This window comes from Kryptolebias marmoratus, linkage group LG3 (assembly GCF_001649575.2).
Source record: "Kryptolebias marmoratus isolate JLee-2015 linkage group LG3, ASM164957v2, whole genome shotgun sequence".
Lineage (NCBI taxonomy): Eukaryota > Metazoa > Chordata > Actinopteri > Cyprinodontiformes > Rivulidae > Kryptolebias > Kryptolebias marmoratus.
In genome coordinates, this window is record NC_051432.1 from 24,140,307 (window position 1) to 24,160,599 (window position 20,293).

Below are 20,293 nucleotides of genomic sequence, written 5' to 3' on the forward strand. Positions count from 1 at the left end.
TGTTACCATGGCAACAACAGAAACACCCTCCTGATCATCAGCGGACACTTAAAATCACAACTTAGTAACCGAGCTGAAAAAAAGAGGCTAAACAACATATTATTATTCAATTTCATCATTTAAATCTAAAGAATACGGATTTTTTTTTCCCCTCACAACAAAATATTTTCTCCTGGGCTGCCCTTGGAATATATTGTTTTGTTTTTGAACGCAAACTGGGTCTAAAATGGAAAATAAACCCCTTGTCAGAAATCCTCTAAGCGTGAATCTCTCTCAACTAAACTTCGGCTGCTAAATGGCTGCTGTAAGGATACAACAGCGCCACCTGGTGGTGAGAAGTGGGCACAACCTATTAACTGAGTCTCAATTTAACAAGCACACAAATAAACATCTATAGTTCAAAAAATATAAAATACACACACAAATAAAATTAGAATAAATTCTAAATCTCTTCTGTTTTGATAAGAAAATATCCATTTCTTGAAATAAATAAAAAAATAGATTTTATGTATTGAATAAAAAACGTGCTACTTTGTGTCGATCCATTTTACTTATAGCTGGGCCGACACATAAGCAGCATAAGAAACACTTTTAAGGTCTTCAGGCCAACAGAGGAACCCAGAAATGCTTAACAAGCCACAAAATAAATAATTTACTAATCCTAATGGGTTAATTTTTGCTGCTCTAAGAATAATTTATAATTTTCCATGGTTACTTAAACACAACCTGCCATTAAATCAAAGGAATTCATTATTGTTTCACCATAATAAAACTAGCTGTGTTGATTGCACAAATAAAGAGGCAAGGACAACTTAAAGAGATGTTAATGATAAAATTCTCCTCAGGGCTCCAAACAACATCGGGCCCGGTCCTGATTCTACTAAAGCAACTTTTTTTTAGAACTTTTAGATCAATTTTCTCAAAAGTTCTGAGAGCATGTGTGAATTTGTATGACTTTAAACATAAATATAAAAAATATCATAAGACCAATTATAATGCAAACTACCAGTCCATGTTGTTTTATCTAAATATTAACTATAAAAATTATGTTTATTTTGCAGAGACGTTATCCATAAAATTACAATCATGACTAATCTGCTGACTTATTTGAACGTTTAAATGGTTGTAAAAGTTTTCACACAAAACTCCATGATATCAAAATATTGTAATTTGAACAAATACATCAATGATAAGTTTGGTTTTTCTTTATTTTTTGTTAATTCTCTCGATATGTATTAAGTTACATAGATGGCTTCTGTGCCCTTTACTTGCCACGACCTTACAAATAAAAAAAGGTTTGAAAAATCAAATCTAACTAAGATTAGGCTTTAGTTAATTTGTAATATATTCTTGACATAGTGCACAAGTTATACTTTGACAGTGAATTACTATTTTTCTATAATAATTCCCAGTTTAGAGGCGTGACTAAAGTAGCCACAGTGCACACACTGATCGGGTAAAAAAACAAACTTTTGTTCTAATTATAACATAACTCCGCAGCTCTTTATTAAAAATCATTTCAACCAAACAAACGCAGAGACTCCATCATATTACAGTTAAGCAGATATTAAAAATATACTACTGTTCATGAGTCAAAGCAGGAAACTAATGAAGGATAAAACAAACCACAACATTATCACCTTTTTGACCTGCAGTTCATGTTTCGGTAACTGACGTTGTTTTATTGGGATACGTGTAAATTAATTACACCTTATAGAACAAAAAAATCTGAATTAAACAGCACCAGTTAGAGAGAGAGAGAGAAAAAAAGTATTTTTACAAAAGAAAGATGAAAAACTTCACTGAGTTCAAACCCATTTGATATAGTTCCTGCAGGAGTCTGTCAGTCCAGGAGGGTTAGAGTTAAAACGGGACAAAATATTCACTCTGCAGCATTACAGTGTTAGCTGTTAGATCCTGCATGCTATGATCCAGAAGCATTTATCATTTTTAATAAATATAGCTTAAAACTGTTTAATAGATGTACATGTTTTTTTTTGCATTTGATCAAATAAATAAGTAGATTTCACAAACAGCCCATTGTTTTTGTTGCATTGTTTGCATATACATAGTGCAGTTATACATGGTTTGCATTATCCATGCAGCTGTGCATGCTCACAGAACAGTTCACATCGGATTAAATAGTTTGGTGCCACACTAACAGTAACTAATGGCTGAGTCATCGTAACATTTTCATGTCGTCTTTGTTGATTACAACAGATTATCTCAGATTAAGACTACAAAATTAAAGTTTGTTAATGTGGATCTAGGTTTTCTTGTGCACATGTTTGTAAAATCTACAGTTCTCGGGCACAGAAGGCTTAAAGACATATAAAAAGACATTCTCTGTTCATAAAGGCTTGTTCCAGTCATTCTCCTCTGGCATATCCCAGTGGTTTTTAGACCACTGCAGGTTTCTGTATTTACCCTGATGATCTTTGCTTTTCTGAAGGTTCTTAGCGTAACGTGACCTCCAGTCTCTTTCGAAAGCAGCTTTAATGTTCTCCAGGACTGTCACTTCTCTGTCCTTTGGACTTTCCTTCATCTTCAAGACCAGTCCGACTCCTGCATCAATCACAAAGTCACTGCCCACCCAGTCGTGGTTACCTGTGGAAAAAAAGCAAGACGAAGTCTGAATCCTGTGCCTGATTAAAAATAGACGAGTTTGTTAGCCCTTCTTTTTCTTTTTTTCTATATAAGTGTACTATATAGGTGTAAAAGTATAAAACAGTATACAAAACATTTTATTCTTTACAAATGTATTAGAAATCATTTAAGAAACAAATGTCCATCACATACCAATGTAAACAGCATTGTCAGTCACCATGTACTTGTTGTGGTTGAGTCCTAGCTGAAAGTCCCCCTTCTGCTCCTTGTGACTAAAAAATTTCTGTGAGGAAAAAGTGAAATCAGAACAGCCACTGAATGTAATACCAGAGGTCCGAAAATTAAAAAGGTGCAGCTTTTTAAAAATAAATACATAAACCCAAAACACGCACCACCTCGAGGGAACAGTTGAGCAGCTGTAAACACAGAGATTTGAGGGAGGCCACAAAATTAAAGGTGAGGGGGTCGGTTTTCTTCCAGAAGCTTATGAGCAGACGAACTCTGACCCCTCTGAGGACCACGGCTTCTCTGATCACCTCATCAATATACGACCAATACCTGCGAATGGACCCGTTTGTTTGATAGGAGCTGCGGCCAGATGGTGCAAGCACTTCTTACATATCTGGTTACTTTCATCATAAAATACTGGATCTTTTTCTCAGCTTATCGGTTTATATTTTACTTCTTTGTGGCTCAAACACGAACCAAATTCATAGCTACTGCCACAGAATTAAATTTAAAGTTCATTCAAACTCCCACACCTTGTGACTGAAGTTCCTCTGAAACTCCTCCTGACCAGAGGGAGGTAGTCTGTCACAGAGATGAAGATAAAACTCTTTGCACTCTGGATGACTTGATGGATCGCATCTAAATCTCTGGTGCGATATTTGGGACAGAAAAGCTCAGGAGAGGTCTGCAAAAAAAAAAAAAAAAAAAAACCAGGAAATGACTTTTAAACTCGCTTAAATTCAAATTTCCAAGGTCAGTCTCAGTAATAAAGAGTTTCAGCTGGATTTTAATATTTTATTAGCTTCGTTAAATTTCTGTAAAAAACACGTTCATGCTGGCAAAATATAATTATCCAAAAAACTTTCAGCAGTGTAGAGGAGGAAAAAACCAACAATGCCCTTTTCTGCAGTCATGTATGATTAATAAATTCACTTCACGGCCTTAGAGAAGTTTGGAGCTGCCAGCGGTCCATAACAGCATGGCTCCATTAGCTTCTATAGGATGATAAATGTGCTAAACACAACTGATAAGTGTCTTGTCGCTTGGAGGGTAACAAGATTCATTACTGTCAAATTAGAGAGAGATATTCTCAAGATGCTCCGCAGCATTATATTGACATGATTAATTGGCCCCTGTGTGTCTCTTATTAGTTTATGATGAAACTTATATTGAGAGATTCACCATCAAGATGAGAGTCTGTAAAGTGATTCTTTAAGAGGAATATGAGCAGCGCTTTGTCCTGGATTATGTGTTAAGGTTAGCATGAAATGATTAGCAGGATACAAGCTGCTGCCTTCCAGAAAGCCAAAATCCTCTCTGATGGGTCAGACTAGATCACTGGAAGTGACTCGGACTCATGCTGCTGCTGCTGCAGCTGCTGCTGCCTTTACTTACAAAATGACTTCTCTAACTTAATTGGTTGTTAAATTTAGTCAAGACTGCACTCATTTATTACCTTTATTTTTTAATTTTTTTCACTCAAATTCTCCTACCTCTGCTTTTAACCCTCTCAAGGCAGACGTTGCAGATTTGCAACAGTGAATTGCATATACCTAATTACTCCACATTCATATTTTATGAGCCTTATTTTACTCAGATGATAATTTCCCCAAATATCGGATTTTTCCTGTTACTAAAACTTAATTTGAGCCTGAGAGGGTTAATTGGCAGTTTGTGACTGTTTGAGTTCTGAAGGACAAAAAACAGAATGTATTGTACTGTAGCATGTCATGTAGCAGTGTACTGTAGAGTATTGTATTATAAAGTAGCGTGTCATATTGCATCAAATCATACTGTATTGGATTGCATCACATTGTGTTGTATTGTAGTGTAGCATATCATTTGAAATTATATATCCCATTATGTTATTTGTTGCAGCATTTAATATTGTATTTTATCAACAATGATCAGCCACTGCCCACATTTTGTTATCTAAGAGCTTAAATTTACTATGTAAAAAGTGTTCATTTGTATTTAAATTAAATATTTGACCTGAATGCTATATAGCTATGAACTATTTTGGCTAAAAAAATGACAAGCTGAAATAGATCAGAAAAACAATAGTTTTTTGTTGTTTGTTAGGGCAGATACTAGTGTTTAGCTGTTGTAATAGGGAGAAATTATAACTAAATTTGATTTCATGTCCATTTTAACATGCTGTAAGCCGTGTTCCTCACAGACACGTAGGCAGTGGCCGGTGTGGCGTTGAGCTGCAGCTCCAGGGCCTCATGCTTCCCGTACAGGGCGGTAACTCTCTTCGACCAGATGGAGGGGATGTAGTCCCTGTCGTGGAGCTGCCAGTAAAATGAGAAGACTCTGTGGAGGTCCAGGGCCAGACAGCTGCAGTTGTACACCACCACCCCCAGTTCTTTCTTCTGTGGGGGGTTGGAAAGAAGCACGCAAGAAGACATGATGCAGCAGAAAAGTTGTCGTCTCGAGTGTGTCGTTGGCAATTTTTGAAGGACGGACGATTTCATCAAATAAAAAAAAGTTATTTTCTGTCAGGGTTTCAGTTATTTTTTAACCATTTTAAAAGACCAGAAACCTTTCAAAGGTTTCTATATATGTGCTATTATTGATAACATTCCTATAAAGAAGCACTGCCATAATATTTCAATCAAAGATTCAAATTCAAAAGTTAATTTATTTGTAGCGAATGCTGCCAAACAATTGTAAAATTATAATACAAGTAATTAAACTTTTTTGCCAAGATATATATCCATGCAACTAACTTGAGAGTTTGTCCTTTGTAAAAAAAAATAAACATGAAATCATAATGCAGCGCTGACGTTGGTTATTATTCAGCCAAGACAAGAATAAAAGAATCAACTGGCCGACCAGTAGCTTGTTATTCAAACAAGCACAACAAAAAACAAAACTAAAAACAGCTAAATAAACAGAAACCAAGAAACAGCAGGTCTAAATATATTTTTGCATGGTCATTAACTACACCCCAGATCTCTGCTTTGTGTTTGTTCTATTTCAGTATTTCCCCAGTAGGAAACAGAGGTTTCAGTCCGTCATGTTACAGTGGAAGGTAAATGTCTGCCTTTTTGTCTGTTTTTATCATTACCTATTTGTCTCACAGATGGTTTCTTTTTTTTTACTTGCTTTTACTGCTTATTTAGTTACATCCAACTTTAGTTCTAGCTGCAGACAGTGCTGAAGCATCAGAAAGTCAGGAAGTCACTTCATTTTACAGTAAATGTTGATACTTTGTGGAGTATTATGAATAACAGTATATGGTAAATGGTCCAAGCTTTTGGCACATTTGTAACCTCATGCAGGTTCTACAAAGTGCTTACTATGTTCTCCTTCACACACACACACACACACACACACACACACACACACACACACACACACACACACACACACACACACACACATACAGTGCTTTCTTTTTAGGTACATTATTAGCACTTTTTACAGCATATAAAGCACAATATTCTAACTCTTACACCAATTAGAGTATTAAGGCAGTGGGGTGGGTGGGTTTGTGTTTGGGGGGGGTTAATGACTTGCTCAAGGACACCTCAGCACTCTGCATGAGCTGAAGATCAAACCCTCAGTCCTCTGATTGGGAGAACTCCCTACCACCGGGCTAAAGCCTTCAAGTAATGATGCTTCTGAAACGAGAAATGCTGCTGGAGCCAGTCTACACCTTTACTGAATGTGTATGTATAACTTTTATTTATGTGAAGAAACCAGAAGCTAATCTAGACCAATCAGCACCTGACTGACAAAGCTCGTTTCATCTTCTGCTTTTTGTTGTTACCTCAGAAAATGACCTCCAGTCCATATCAGCGCTCCCGATGTAAATGTGCTTCCGATCCACGATCCAGAATGAGGAATGTAGCCCTCCTTTGGTGAGGGCTGTCATATTAACAGAATGAACCTCTGCATCTGAACAGTATGAGAAACAGAGACAGACAAAGAAGATGTTTAAGGAATAGAAGATGGAGAGAAGGGTGGCCTTGTGTTGTCTGACGAGGATATAAAGGCAGGCAACCTTCATGGTCATGTCTTTGACAGGAAACTAGTTCAAAAGATTTTGACCTTGACTCAGGAGTTCAGATTGGGTGATGTGAGAGCTGACTCATGCTGAGGAACGGCATGCTGTAAATACGTCAGTTTTCTCTGAGATGAATCAGGGACGCTGCATGCAGCATGAAAAGCGGAACGCCGCAGAAAATGGACTTCAAAAGTAACTATCAAACTTATCATAAAATGCAATAACGTTTCTTTGAAAAGTAAGGAATTACATCATGTTGATAGTGTGAAGAAATATAAATCTTTGCTCCTGTTTGCCACAGAAATTGCTTTTTTAAAAATTTAAAACGGGGCAGGTACTCACTGCGCACTTCCAAGGCTTTCAGCTCGGTGGTGTTTGTTCGGCTGCTGACGATCTTCAGTTTAACCCCACGAGATTTCAGGCTGAGCAGTTTCTGGAACAAAAGCTGACCCTGAGAAAGAAAAAAATGTTCTGTATTATTGGAGCTGAGTGTTTCTGGATACCCCTTAAAAGGGTACCTTTTATATTTCACCATGACCAAGCTTATTAAAAGATGACATTAAAAATAATTGAATTTGCTTTTAACAGACCACCCAATACATACAGTCTGACGCAACTTCTACCTGGTTAGCTGTACTTGGTTTTGGCTCCACATCCCAAGAATTTAAGTTCCAGACAGATGACACAACCTCAACGGAGTGCTTTGCTTGGTCCAGCAGTGAATGAAAACCCAGAGACAGAGGAAGATGACGTCTGCCATCCATGGGGAGAGAGAGCTCGTCTGGAATATTCTCCACAAGAATGATGCTGAAAGTAAAACTATTATTATTATTTTCTGAAACCTTGAATTCAAATCGAAAGAACATTTTGTAAATCTGAAAAAAATGAATGCAGTCTTTAAACACTGTGTAGTGCCAAACTGGTACTAAATTAGAAGAATGATGACATTGTTTTTGTAAATAAAGTAGAGGATAAAACATACAAACAAACTGAATTATGATTTTTAATTTTTTTAAAACTTGCTCAAAATATAAAAACTTGCATTGGCAAAATATTTTTCTTGTGTGCACAAGAAAATTGTGCATTCAGGATATTTATTCTTCACACCCAACACGAATAAAATAAATGTCACTGAACAAAGCTGAGGTGTTGCAATGACTAGTATTCACTTGTTTGTTGCTTCTCTTTTATACGTTGTTCTGTTTTATTTTGGCGTAAAACACTCCGTGTTTCACTCCATTCTATGAAAGATGCTTCATAAATAAAAAATGTTTGATGGATTAATTCAAAAAGAGAATAAAGTTTGGCAGCAGAACAGAAAGAAATGAGGGACTCATTTGCTCATTAATGTACGTACAGAACATCTCACCGGCAGTCTCTGCTGCAGTTCTCCTCCGTGATTCCGTCCTCATCGTCCCCCCAAATGTCCACGGAGGAGAAGATCAGCACCATCAGCACGGTAAAACAGCAAAGAAGGGCAAGGGTGGCTATGCACTTCTGCTGGGTCTGTAGGATGAGACAGAGACAAACACATCAACACCACATTATTAGTTTTGGGAGGTGCACCGGATGAAATAATCAGCCTTTAAATGCTAATGTCATCAATTAATGCCATTGATTAGAGGTTAGGAACCATGATCGATACAACAACCACAATGCGACAGCAGAAATCCTTGAATCCACAGTCACTACTCTGCAGAGTTCAGTGTTCTTAAAGTTTAATCCCCCCCAGCTTCAGAAATCCTACTTTTTGTGACCAAACACAGGACAAGTGAAGTGGAAAGCTCTCGAGCTGAAGGCAAATTGATACAACTGTAAGAAATAAATTGGAGAGCAAGTTTTCTGTACACCACCACCTTTTGTTGTCCTAGCTTTCCCCAGCTGACGTGAAACATATGAGCTCTGTCTTAGGATGGCTCGAGCCAATGTTGCTTCTAAAATAAGCAATATTAAAGCTTACATTTGTGTGCTTATATGTGTGTGTGTGCAGTGCAGACACACTGAGGCTGCAATAAGTGTGGAGTGACAGTCTGGGTTGTCAGAGGTTATAACTCCACAGCCCCAATCGAGCTAAAGGAGTCTTGATTTTCAGTTTTCAAAGTGCAGCAGGGCCCCTCTCCGTTTTGCTTACAACCGCAGATTTTCACCATCTCATTCTCCGTTTGGCTTAGTTGGTTTGTGAGCCGTCAACATCACATTACATATTCTCTTTTGAGGGTTTGTTCGGTCCAGTCAATTCCATCCCACTGATGCATTTGGTCGCACAAGCAATAGATTTGCTTTAAAAAAAAGACTCCCAGCTATGACTTCCATCAAGATAAAATAATAAGCTCTGCTCAGCAGCATGTCATGAAGATGTAGGCTGGAGGATGTTTTCCGACCTTGTCACTCACTCTTTTCTACATGATTTGTCTCAGGCAACAAGGCCTCACATCCTGTGCAAACCGGTTGCACCGTATATGTATGTCTGCCGTGCACTGAGACCGCGGAGCTCTTCATTACACTTAGCAGAGTCAAGGACCATGTTTGACATGTGGGCGTGCACGTAGCTGAAAGAAAATAAAACTTTATGATACAGAACGAGACTGACAGGACAAGACAGACCAACGACTTACAGCTACTGGATCATCTCAAAGCACAGGAACACATTTATATCTCATGAACCGAGTGGACAGATTTTAATGAAACTCTCAGAAAGTAATCATTGGCTGCACATCTACAACTGATTTCTTTTTGGAGTCAAGCTGATTCAAGATGGCTGCTACAGCAAAAAAACCTTTTTCAAACACATAAAGGGTGACAACTCAGTCAGCTTTACAGATATTGACCTAAAATTAGCTGTGGTAGTAGCTGAGACTGATCCCCAACTTATGGTCTGAGGGCTAACTGATCACTTGAGCTCTGTTTTAAACTTCGCCATTAACTGTTAGAATTCTATCTGCTTGTTAGCAAAATATTTCATGAACCACAGAACTTTAAGAAAGTACTTTAAAGATCCAACTCTACAACTGATTAACTTTTGGAGTCAACTCAATTCAACATGGCTTATACAGCCAGCTGAAATGAAAAACACAAAAATGACTATAACTAAGCCACACATACACCCAGTGCTAACAGATCACACAAGATTATGCGAGATACTGAATTACTGCACATAATGTTATTTTCAAGGTATAACCAAAGTGGTTATAATTATCATTTCTCAACATAACATTATTTTTACTGTTTTGATTCAGAAAAAAACTACATTAACAGCAACTTACAGCAAATTTAATAATGAGTGAACTATTTTCAATAATTTATAAAATGTAAAAAATATGAAAAAACTCACCTCCTGTGAGTCTTTATGCTTTGTGATTGTACATTAAATAATATTGGCTTTTTCAACAAAACAAGAAACATACAATGTCCATTCAGTTTGCCTATTTTTCTTAATTGAAGGCTGGACTAATAAATCAAGAAAATATTTTTTTAACTCTAATTGGCTCATTGCCTGCAAGATAAAATGTGTCAAATTCAAAAAGTTGTAAAATATTTAGTAAAAAATGGTGATGTGCCCCATTAAAAACCTTTTGTTGTGTGTTGTTGTTTTAATTCTTCACTGGTGTAAAAATTCATTAAAATTATAAAAAGAATGTCATGCATCAACTGAGGAGCCGGTAGTGATTATTTAGGAATTAATAGTTAAAAACAGTTATTGGGAAAAAACAAAACAAAACAAAAAACAGTTACTATGTAAAGTCTTTGTTTTAATTTAAGGCTTTGGCTGTCCCAAACATGCATAAAATAGACATATAGTGAAATTAATATAGAATTACCAGATGCTGAGTAAAAAAAGAGTGTAATTGGCTTTAAACATCACCTTTAGGGGCTCCTGTGTGGTCGGTCCTGCCATGAGAATAACCCTCCTTCAAACTTCTCTGACAGATGTGAAACAGCTGCTCAGTCACGCATGTCTGCCTGCCTTTTTGGTTCCCAGCCCCTCAGCCTGTTCAAGTCTCCACTCTTTGTTGCTCTCTTCATTTTGCAGCTCCTGGTCTGGAGTTCCTTCAGCCTGTGTGTGTTAATGCTGCTTACGGCGCTTCTCAGCGGAGGAGGAGAGAAAGCTGGAGAGAGACCAGCCCCTCTCATTCAAATGGCCAATACAGAGCTGTGGCTCGAAGCTCTTTTGTTTCCACCCTCCTTTTTCTCTTCCTGCTTGATCTCCCTCTTTTATCTGCCAAGCAAACCTCTCCTGACAGCGAGCGGCTGGTTTTAGTTTAAGAAGGACACCGAAACGTGATGTGCAACATATCAAAACAGCTGTTGTAAAACTCTTATTTTTCTGGACTTTCTAGATAGAAATACATGCAGTAAATTATTCCACAATTAAAAACCTAGAATTGCTAGAAGGAATGCATATTCCCTGCCTCCTTTTATACCATAGTTTTATAATAAGGTCATCTTATTTTGAGAAATTACTGAATTATAGCTGTTTTGGCCAAACCTTGACAATAATTGTGCAATCTCAAGTAACATTCTCATCTACTATAACGTCAAATTTTAGCTCAGTACCTGTTAAATTGAGTTATAGCCAATTTAATGTTGGCTAATGTTAATTAGCTGTAGTGGCCATCTCCAAAAGTTAATCGGTTGTAGATGTACCTCCTATGATTCTTTTCTGAAGGTTTTATTAAAATCTGTTCAGTGTTTTGGGAGATATTTTGCAAACTGACAAACAAGGCTGACTCTAATTTTATCATTTTAGACAAAGATGTTGCACAATGTGTACCACATAGAATATGTGCTGGGAGGGACTCACCACAGTTTGTAACAATATGTGTGAAACTGACTAAATTACGGCATTTTTTTGTTTTATAAAGTGATCTTATTGTAGTAGCCATCTTGAATTGGCTCCAAAAGGTAATCAACTGTAGAGGTGCATCCAGTGATTATTTCCTGAAAGTTTAATTAAAATCCATCCTGTGATATTTTGCTAACAGACAGTATTTATTCCAATAATTAACACCAAAGTTTCAAACGCAGATCTTATGTGACCATTTTGTGCTCAGAGTATAAGTTGAGGATCAGTCTCAGCTACTACCACGGCAAATTTTAGGTCAATATCTGTAAAACCGACTGAGTCATAGCTTTGGCAGCCATCTCTAATTGTGTATACTCCAAAAATGAATTAGTTGTAGAAGTCACCCCAATGAATACTTTGTGAAAGTTTCATTTATATCTGTTCAGTGATTCATAAGATATTTTGCCAATGGCCCAAACAAACAAACACTCACACACACACACACAATACTGCTCAGCTTTTGCCTTTCTCAAAATCTGACTTTACTAAACTCAGCTGGTGGCATACGAACAGCATTGTCTGCCTTATTCATCACTGTGTTCAAAACCATTGCACTTTCCAGTAATGCACATCATTCCACCGACTCACTCATATGGCACCTCTGCTGCTAATGTTCTAAAGTGCTGCCTCCTCTTATGAAGCAGAAACACATCCGTGGAAGTAAAATTAATTATGCACACACTCTGTTCCACCCTTTTATTTGTCCCACTCTTTTCCTCTAGGATGAATATAGCCTTGCCCAAAACAAAACAACATATGCTGCTAGCTGCCGGCAAGCTGCAGCTCTGTTTACCAGCCCAGCTATGAATGAAGAAAAGTGGGATGGGTGTAAATGAGGAAACCTACTTATATGTTTGGAACTCAGCCTCACAGCTCACAAAATAAGATAATCATATCACTGGGACATCTAAGAGTGCAAACTGAATTACAGCTAATGGACAATGAAAAGGAAACCACAGAGTCTGATAAACGTTTCATGAGAACCAAAAATCTGCCACTGATAAGAAGTCTGTTTCTGAAGCGAAAGCATTTACAAATGTTATAGATTGTGGTGCAAAGAATCACGTTTTAACACAGCCAAAGTCATATGGTTGTCAGGATTGGTGTTATTGTTGTTACTTTAGAGTTTTTTGTGTGTTTGTAGTCATCTCTGTTTAGTTTTCTGTTAGCAGTGATTCTTCAGTTTTCCTCAGTCGGCTCCCTGCTCCTAAGCTCCTGCCCCACCCGCACTCACCTGTTCCCCTGTTCCCCATGTGTTTCTCATTCTGTTAATCTGTCCCAGTCCTTATATTCCCTTTGTTTCCACCTATCAGTGTGGCTGCATTAAGTTGTTATCTGTTTGGCTCTGTGGCTGTCTGAATCTGTTGTGTTAAAAAAGTTTGAAGTGTTTCTTGAGCTCCTCAGTCTGTATTCTGGGTGTATCTGAAAAGCTCTCCTTTAAAACTGACAGCGATGTAAATGTTCAAGCATTTGCTGGAGGTTCAGGTTGTTTTAGGTGGCTGAAATCTGCTCTGAAACACGATGCTCTCTGAGTACTCGTTGGCTCCTTCATGAGATTTTCTGTCCGATTCTTTAAACTGAGATTGCTCTGTTTGATGCAGGTTAAATGTTCACTACTAATAACCCTTGGACAGAACACCACCATCTTGATGAGGAATCATCAGCACCTGCAGCCTTGCACAATATTGCCAATTACCACACATTGACAGCAAAGACATGTAATATAAAGAGACGAGATGAAGATATGGGGCTAGGCACGGGAAATGAATACATTTCCTGGGCAGTTTGACATTAATTGGCACAGAAGAAGGGGAGTGTTTGGAGTCTGGGATTGCTCCTAAAATTCAGGTTAAAATTTCTAAATAAAAAGGCATTTCTGGTGGATGTTTATTATATGTTTTACTTCAGCCCAATAGATACATTTACAGCCCTTCCATTTTAACTGATTTAGTCTAACAAATCATTTTCCTTTATAACATTTGGACAATTTCTACTTTGTGCTGCTTCCCATGAGCCCGTCTGAAAAAAGTTTGAGTATGCAAAGACACAGAGCGTTTTATTAATTAAGTTTTAATTATAAAGACCTCTGGAGCGCTCGGTGAGGTTCCAGATATAGGCAAAGTCATAGCAGGAAAACTGCTGTGTCTGTTGAGGACAGGTGCCCTCTGCACGTCACGCTCTCTGTAAGAGAGAGAGAGAAATAAAAAGAGCTAAAGAGACAGAGAAAGAGTTTCAGTCACTCCCAAGAGAGGGGAAGGTTCCTAACACTGCACATACGGGGCCAAATAAATACATGTTCAAGCACAGAGAGAAATGCAGACAGAGTGATTTCCATTTTCCTTCTGTAACCAACAATTTTAAACAGTTTCATAACTGAAAAACAAAAAAAATATTAAGCCATTTTAAGAGCTGGAGCATGACTCAGATGCCCAGCCTATAGTCAAAACCAGTCAGGCTAAATCACTTTATATAAGATTTATATCAACTTTAATCACCATTCTATGAAATGCCTACTGGTCAACTTTCTAGTTTGAGACTCTACACTGACTCTAAAGCAAAAATCTACATAACAAGGTTCAAAGGTCATGGTAGAATGTACCGTTCAGCTTATCACACTCTGAGTTCATGTTTGGAGCTTCATTAGGTGATAATAAACATCAGGGTTCTTCAAACCAAGTCAGTTTGTTCTCAGATTTACTGACCTAAACATGCAGATGTTGCCCACAAGTGTGTAAAACAAAATACAATGAGCCCAAAGCAGACATATTTGAGATGTTAGTATCAACCCTGTTTATCTTTTAGCAAAATATCTCCTAAAACACAGGTACTATTTGAATGAAAGTAATCCTCTGACGTACATCTACAACTGATTAAATCTTGGAGTCACCCCTACTGTAGATGGCCACCATATCTAATCACTATTAGCCAAAACAAACATTGCTATAATTTAGTCAGTTTCGCAAAACTTGAGCTAAAATCTGGTGTAGAAGTAGATGCGAGTCATCCTCAACACATACTCAAAACACTGTTCGTTGTGCAGTTTTAGCCCAAAATGTTTGCAAATTATCTCATGAACCACTGAAAAGATTTTGATAATATTTTCAGATAGAAATCACTGGATGTACATCTACGCCTGATATGTGGGGTTAACCCAAATAAGATGACCGCCACAGCTAATCTGTCTTTGCCGAAAGAAAAATTACTTTAAGTTACTTACAATTATAGATAATGAAGTAAAGTTTATGTGGTCGTAGCTGAGACTCATCCTCAACATATACTCTGAGCACTAACATGCCTCACAAGATGTAGTTGCAGCATCCATCCTGAATTAAAACTCCTTTGTGAAAGATGGCGGGCAGTATGCATTCCTTCAAGGAATCATAAGTTTTTACTTCTAACAGTATTAAAGGTACATTTTGCTTCACACTGAAATGCAAACATTAAAATGTTTTGTTTGGAGTGGCACGAAAGGTGCAGTTTTATGAATATTTATGACACACAAAATATATATTTTAAATTATTTATGTTCATGAGAAGTGGATAAAGAAAATGGATGGATGTTCAGCAGAAAGAAAGCACTCAGAAGTCAGAGAGGTTTGGTGGGAATATTGTCCCACAGTCTTCATGATACCAGCAGGCTGACAGGAGTTTCACTTGATTGACTGGAGTCGACCAATCAGCTTCATTGATCCTCATCTCTTTTCCAGTTAACCTTTGCTCTTATGGATTTGTTAAAGTCCTGCTCCGGTTATGCAGTCAATCAAACACAACGTAACAAAATGTAATGAGAATGAACAAGGAGGGAAAAACACTCATGAAGAAAACCACACGCTGGTGCAGAAAGTTGAGAAATAAGTTAAAAGGCACAGAATTTAATAATAAAATAAATGATTTATTTTTTTGGCATTGCTACTGTGGCAGTGAGAGGACATGAGTAAGACCAACATAAAGACGAGGACAGCAGGAAGTGTCACTGGAGCCGGCTAACAGCCCTCAGGGGACGGAGCTTATTTGGTTTATTATCAATGGAAGCGGCTAACAGCTATCCAGGGAATTATGAGACATGAAGATGGCTTCCTGTTTTTTCACAACTCAGATGTCTCAGCATCAATAAAACAGAAACTTTCTAAAAACACTTACTTGTGAACCACTATTATTTAGAGTAATAACTTTAAATGTTAGCATTTTATTGCTTTGCTTACAGTACGATGTCAAGTGATCTAAAAACAGATTTATCTTGCTTCTTATCACTCATTAAACTTAATCTCTTTGCAATTTATAATTTTTTTTTATGCAGCTCTGTCTTCCATAACTTCTACTGAAAAAGCCTGCAAAGTGTTTTTGTTATTCTCTATTTAATAACATAAATTGTATCTTTTTAATTCCATATGTTTAGCATTTTTTGGGTAGATTTTTTTTTTAAATCAATAACCAATTAATGCTTTATTACCAGATGCACAGTACAAGCAGCAGCTATTTGTTGTGCTTCTCTAAGCTTAAAACTATTTTTATTAGTTTTTTCTTATGTGAAAGGAGCTATTTAGGAGATCTAATTTATATGTTTATTGGCTCATTTTGCGAAATATAAACCTAATAACAACTGAAAAAAAAATGTCTACACAAATCAATTCATAAAATTAATACTAAAATTTCTTTCCAGAAACAGTTTCTAACTACCTGGTAACTACCCTGTGTATAAAGTGCATGTACTCGTTAAGTACTCATTAAGTACCAGATATGTATTGGTACCCAATGAGCACCAGGTATATACCTTGTCAGTATATATATATATATATATATATATATATATATATATATATATAGCACATAGCTAATACATCTACCTAACTTTTCGTTTATTTATTTACAGTGTAAAGTATAAATTGAACTGCAGGACACCTGGACTCGTCTCACAGGTAGACATTTATTGCTCAGGATGACTTATTGTCACCATTTATTTATGTTTGAACGATGCCAGCAGCTCTTTCCATCGAATGTCTCATTCTGTATGAAGGACATTGAGGTGTTTAACCTTCACACCAGAGACCAGTTCCCACATGTGGGCCGAACATTGGGGTTTTTATAGCATCATAGTCACAGAATAAAGGCTGACGCGGCAGAGCAAAATGAGCAGACAGCTGGGCAACATGCCAGTCAGACCATGGATGACATGCATTTAAGAATCAGAATGTAAGATGGTCTTGTACATCAGCATATGATGTTTTATGTTACAGCAGATAATTTAGAACAGGGGGAAAATTTAGTTTTTCACTATCCTGACAGTGAAGATAAGATTGTTTGGGTTTTACTTGGAGAAGTCCATAAACTTATTTTTGTTAATTGCAGCTAGTCCTCATACTGCTGAAAAATTTACTTTATTCATTCACTCAGTTGTGTGAGTTTTACAGAAAAGACACAGCTGTAGTTTCCTCCTCTTTGTAACCGAGCAGCCAAAGGATCTCCAGCCACTGGTCTGCGGCGGTCATGCCAGGAAATTGTTGACATAAACAACTTGCCAACTGCAGCGACTGCATTGTTGCAACTTTGAATACTAATGAACAAAATGCCAGATAGTCAGTTTTCTTTGGGTTACAGATCAAGAAGCTTTCCTTGATCTACACCCTTTTAATGCAATCCTGTCTGCAGGAGGATTCACAGGTCACAGCAAACTCCTTTATTTTCTTCCCTGTGTCCTCCTGACTCCTTCATTAGCTTACAATGTTCAGCATCGCCTGCTGACACAAGGGAATAATTAAAAGTAAGAGCCACTCAACAAGGTGAATTCAGAGCTTACCCACAAAAAGCAAGTCTTAATACAATGGGACTAATACACAAGAAAGTGTTTATGACTAAATCTGACAACATCGGAGACTTCTGTATGCTTTAACACCTTTTTTGTAAGAATGATAATTGATTCACATAATTTTTATAAGTGACAATTTTCCCTCGTTTGCACTGTTGGCATTTAAGTGATGACAAGTCATCCTTTTGTTAGGTAACACTTCACAATGTTTTAGTCACCAAAGTGACATTTAGAGACTTCCAGCTTGATGGCATGGAAACTATTGACAATTTTTTCCTGTGATGTGTTTTCTGATAAATGTGACAGGAAGTGAAAATTGATAGAAAGAAGTTAAAGAGACTGAACAGATTCACTCATTGATGCTTTTAAGCAATCCATGTAAGCATGATTCAGAAATGTTACACAGGTTTGCTTAAAAAATAATAATAACAAACATTTCAGAAGAATTAATAGTAAGTAAGTTCTTTTTCATCCCCCTCCTCGCTAAATTCCTTAATTTGGTAATAACAAACCAAGGGGGGTTACGCAAAAATATTGCACAATGTCTCGCATTTGGAGTATGTGTTAGGGATGACTCTCAACTACTACCAAGCCAAATTTTAGCTCAGTATCTGTAAAACACACTGAGTAAAAGCTATTTTGTGTTCACTAATGTCAATTAGCTGTGGTGGCCATCTTAAAATGAGGTGACTTCAAAAGTTAATGAGTTGTGGAGGTACACCTTTGCGTTTATTCTGAATGTTTCACTCAAATCAGTCTATTGATTCACAAGATATTTTGCTAATGTTACACACACACAAACACACACAGATATGGGCAAATACAATATTGGCATTGTGACTTCAGCGGCAGGAAACAATAAGAACCTTCAGCCTTTTGATTAAACACATATAAATGTGGCAATGACAATGAAATTTGTAATGCTGGTTAGTTGCTCCCTTGCAGTATGTTAGCCATCAGTCACACACAGCAATAATAAGATTAACAGAAAAATCCTGCTTCAGCTAAATATGATTATCAGACAATAAGGAAGACGCTTGTCACAGCTTTCACTTCCTGCAGTACACACTGTGAATTATCCAACATCATTAAGACTAATGCTCAGCAAATAGCAGAGCAGCAAATTGTTTTTCAATTTAAAACAATACTTAAGTGCCAGAATAGCTGTTGGTTAAAGTTACATATTTTAAGTCATGAAGACAGGACTGCACAATGTTTTTTATCAATAGTTAAAGCATCTTTAAATAAAAAAACAAAAAATCACAAGTAAAATTTATGACCAGACGCCAAATACCACATGTGTTTGTTTACCAAAGTGACTGAAAATAAGTGAAACTTTACACTTACCAGCCATATTTGTTTACTTAAACAGGTACCTTTAATCTCTAGTTAATGTATTTTCCTGTAGTCAGTATTAAAACATCTTTGGCATTCGTGCTTGTTGCACAGCTATGGTGACAGTAAAGAAAGTGGAAATCAATTCTCATTGGAGGCAAAGGAGCTCAGCTGCATGTAGAGAAGCAGATCTTTTAGTCATGCAGAGTGAAAGGCTTTCCCTTGGAAGAAACTAATGGCTCCTTTGGACTCCCAGCATGTGACTGTGGCTGAAGGCCTGATTTTGTGTCTCCTAAATGAACACCCTTGCAAAGCGCGGTGCACATCCAATCATATGCAATTTTGATCCAGATTTGTACTCACTGTCCTTATTTTTTAATCAGCTGAATAAAAACAAGAGCAGGTTGATTTTAAACCTCTTTTGAGGAGCACAAGCAGGTTTCTGGAGGTCTACCTGACTTTTGGCTCACCTGTTCCAGTTTGTCTTTGCGCCGCAGGAGGAGGGTGGCGGAGTAGCCCTGCTGCTGGACAGAGATGGAGCTGCTGCTTTTCAATTGGGACACACAGGCCAGTAACGCTGGGGGAGCCTCATCCTGTCCCTCCATTCGTGGATCAGCTGACAGCTCCATTGACGACCTGTGGACTGATGCCGTCTGCCAGGACGAAGACACACACACAGACACACACACACACAGATGCTGTCACCCCACCGTCTACTCTCTTTTCTTTTCAATCTGTCTCTCAGAAGCTGAATCAGCTGCTTTTGCTCTCTGTGCTGTCTGAGCTACAGCACACACCTTGGTTGTTTGTGTCCAAAGCCTTTTCACTCTCCGACACTCACAGGGGAGGGAGTGTGTGTCAGGGTGTATGCGTGTGTGCGTGCATGTGTGTGTGTGTGTGTAGCTGACAGTCTTCCTGGTGGGCGGGGAAAGACGATGGATGGAAGAGCAACAAGAGCTGCTGCCTGGCTGTAGAGAAGCAGACACTGAAGGAGAATTATCTGACTGATAAAAGTGTGAGAGGACTTACCGACATGAAGATCTGCTCCCTGTCTCTCTAACACAGAGAATAAGATTTCTCTCTTTTGCTCCTCACAAGTACAGCTCAATACTGGAGGAGACAGAGTGCTGGAAACCTCAGGGCGCTGCATGAATCCTGAGGAAAGGGCACGCACACACAAAGAAATGGATGAGAAACTTTATTGCTTTTACAGTTTCTGTTAGGCATACAAAAAGTGCTTAGGTAAGAAAAATGAACAAAACACACATTCTCCTCTCCCATTTGCTCAGTTGTAATGGTTTTTTCTGACCTTACAGGTGCTGGTCATAAAATTAGAATATCATGAAAAAGTAGATTGATTTCAGTAATTCCATTTAAAAAGTGAAACTTGTATATTATATTCATACATTACATACAAACTCATATATTTCAAATGTTTATTTCGTTTAATTTTGATGATTAC

General features: G+C 37.6%; 1 protein-coding gene across 3 annotated transcripts; it reads right to left on the reverse strand.

The window, feature by feature from the left end:
- Positions 1-1,208: 1,208 nt before the first annotated feature.
- Positions 1,209-19,634, reverse strand: pld5 (phospholipase D family member 5). Of its 3 annotated transcripts, none has more exons than XM_025006066.2 (10): positions 19,302-19,634; positions 8,220-8,356; positions 7,474-7,657; positions 7,193-7,301; positions 6,614-6,741; positions 5,013-5,210; positions 3,369-3,520; positions 3,000-3,165; positions 2,800-2,890; positions 1,209-2,607 (listed from the first exon to the last, which is right to left on the reverse strand). In XM_025006066.2, the coding sequence occupies exons 1-10, from the start codon at positions 19,458-19,460 to the stop codon at positions 2,351-2,353; spliced, it is 1,581 nt and encodes a 526-aa protein (XP_024861834.1). In that variant the 5' UTR covers positions 19,461-19,634; the 3' UTR covers positions 1,209-2,350. The 3 variants fall into 3 exon arrangements, with proteins under 3 accessions (XP_024861834.1, XP_017272377.1, XP_017272376.1); XM_017416887.3 differs by lacking the exon at positions 19,302-19,634 and adding an exon at positions 10,713-10,908 and having other exon boundaries at positions 1,210-2,607; XM_017416888.3 differs by lacking the exon at positions 19,302-19,634 and having other exon boundaries at positions 8,208-8,340.
- Positions 19,635-20,293: the final 659 nt, after the last annotated feature.

What these genes read in the sequence shown, in the direction of transcription:
- pld5 (XM_025006066.2), bottom strand. Translation starts at nt 19,460, where the DNA reads ATGGAGCTGTCAGCTGATCCACGAATGGAGGGACAGGATGAGGCTCCC. An exon ending in GCAAAGACAAACTGGAACAG is followed by an intron (nt 8,357 to 19,301) that starts GTGAGCCAAAAG and finishes CTCATCCTACAG; the next exon opens with ACCCAGCAGAAGTGCATAGC. An exon ending in TGACAATGCTGTTTACATTG is followed by an intron (nt 2,608 to 2,799) that starts GTATGTGATGGA and finishes TTTTTTCCACAG; the next exon opens with GTAACCACGACTGGGTGGGC.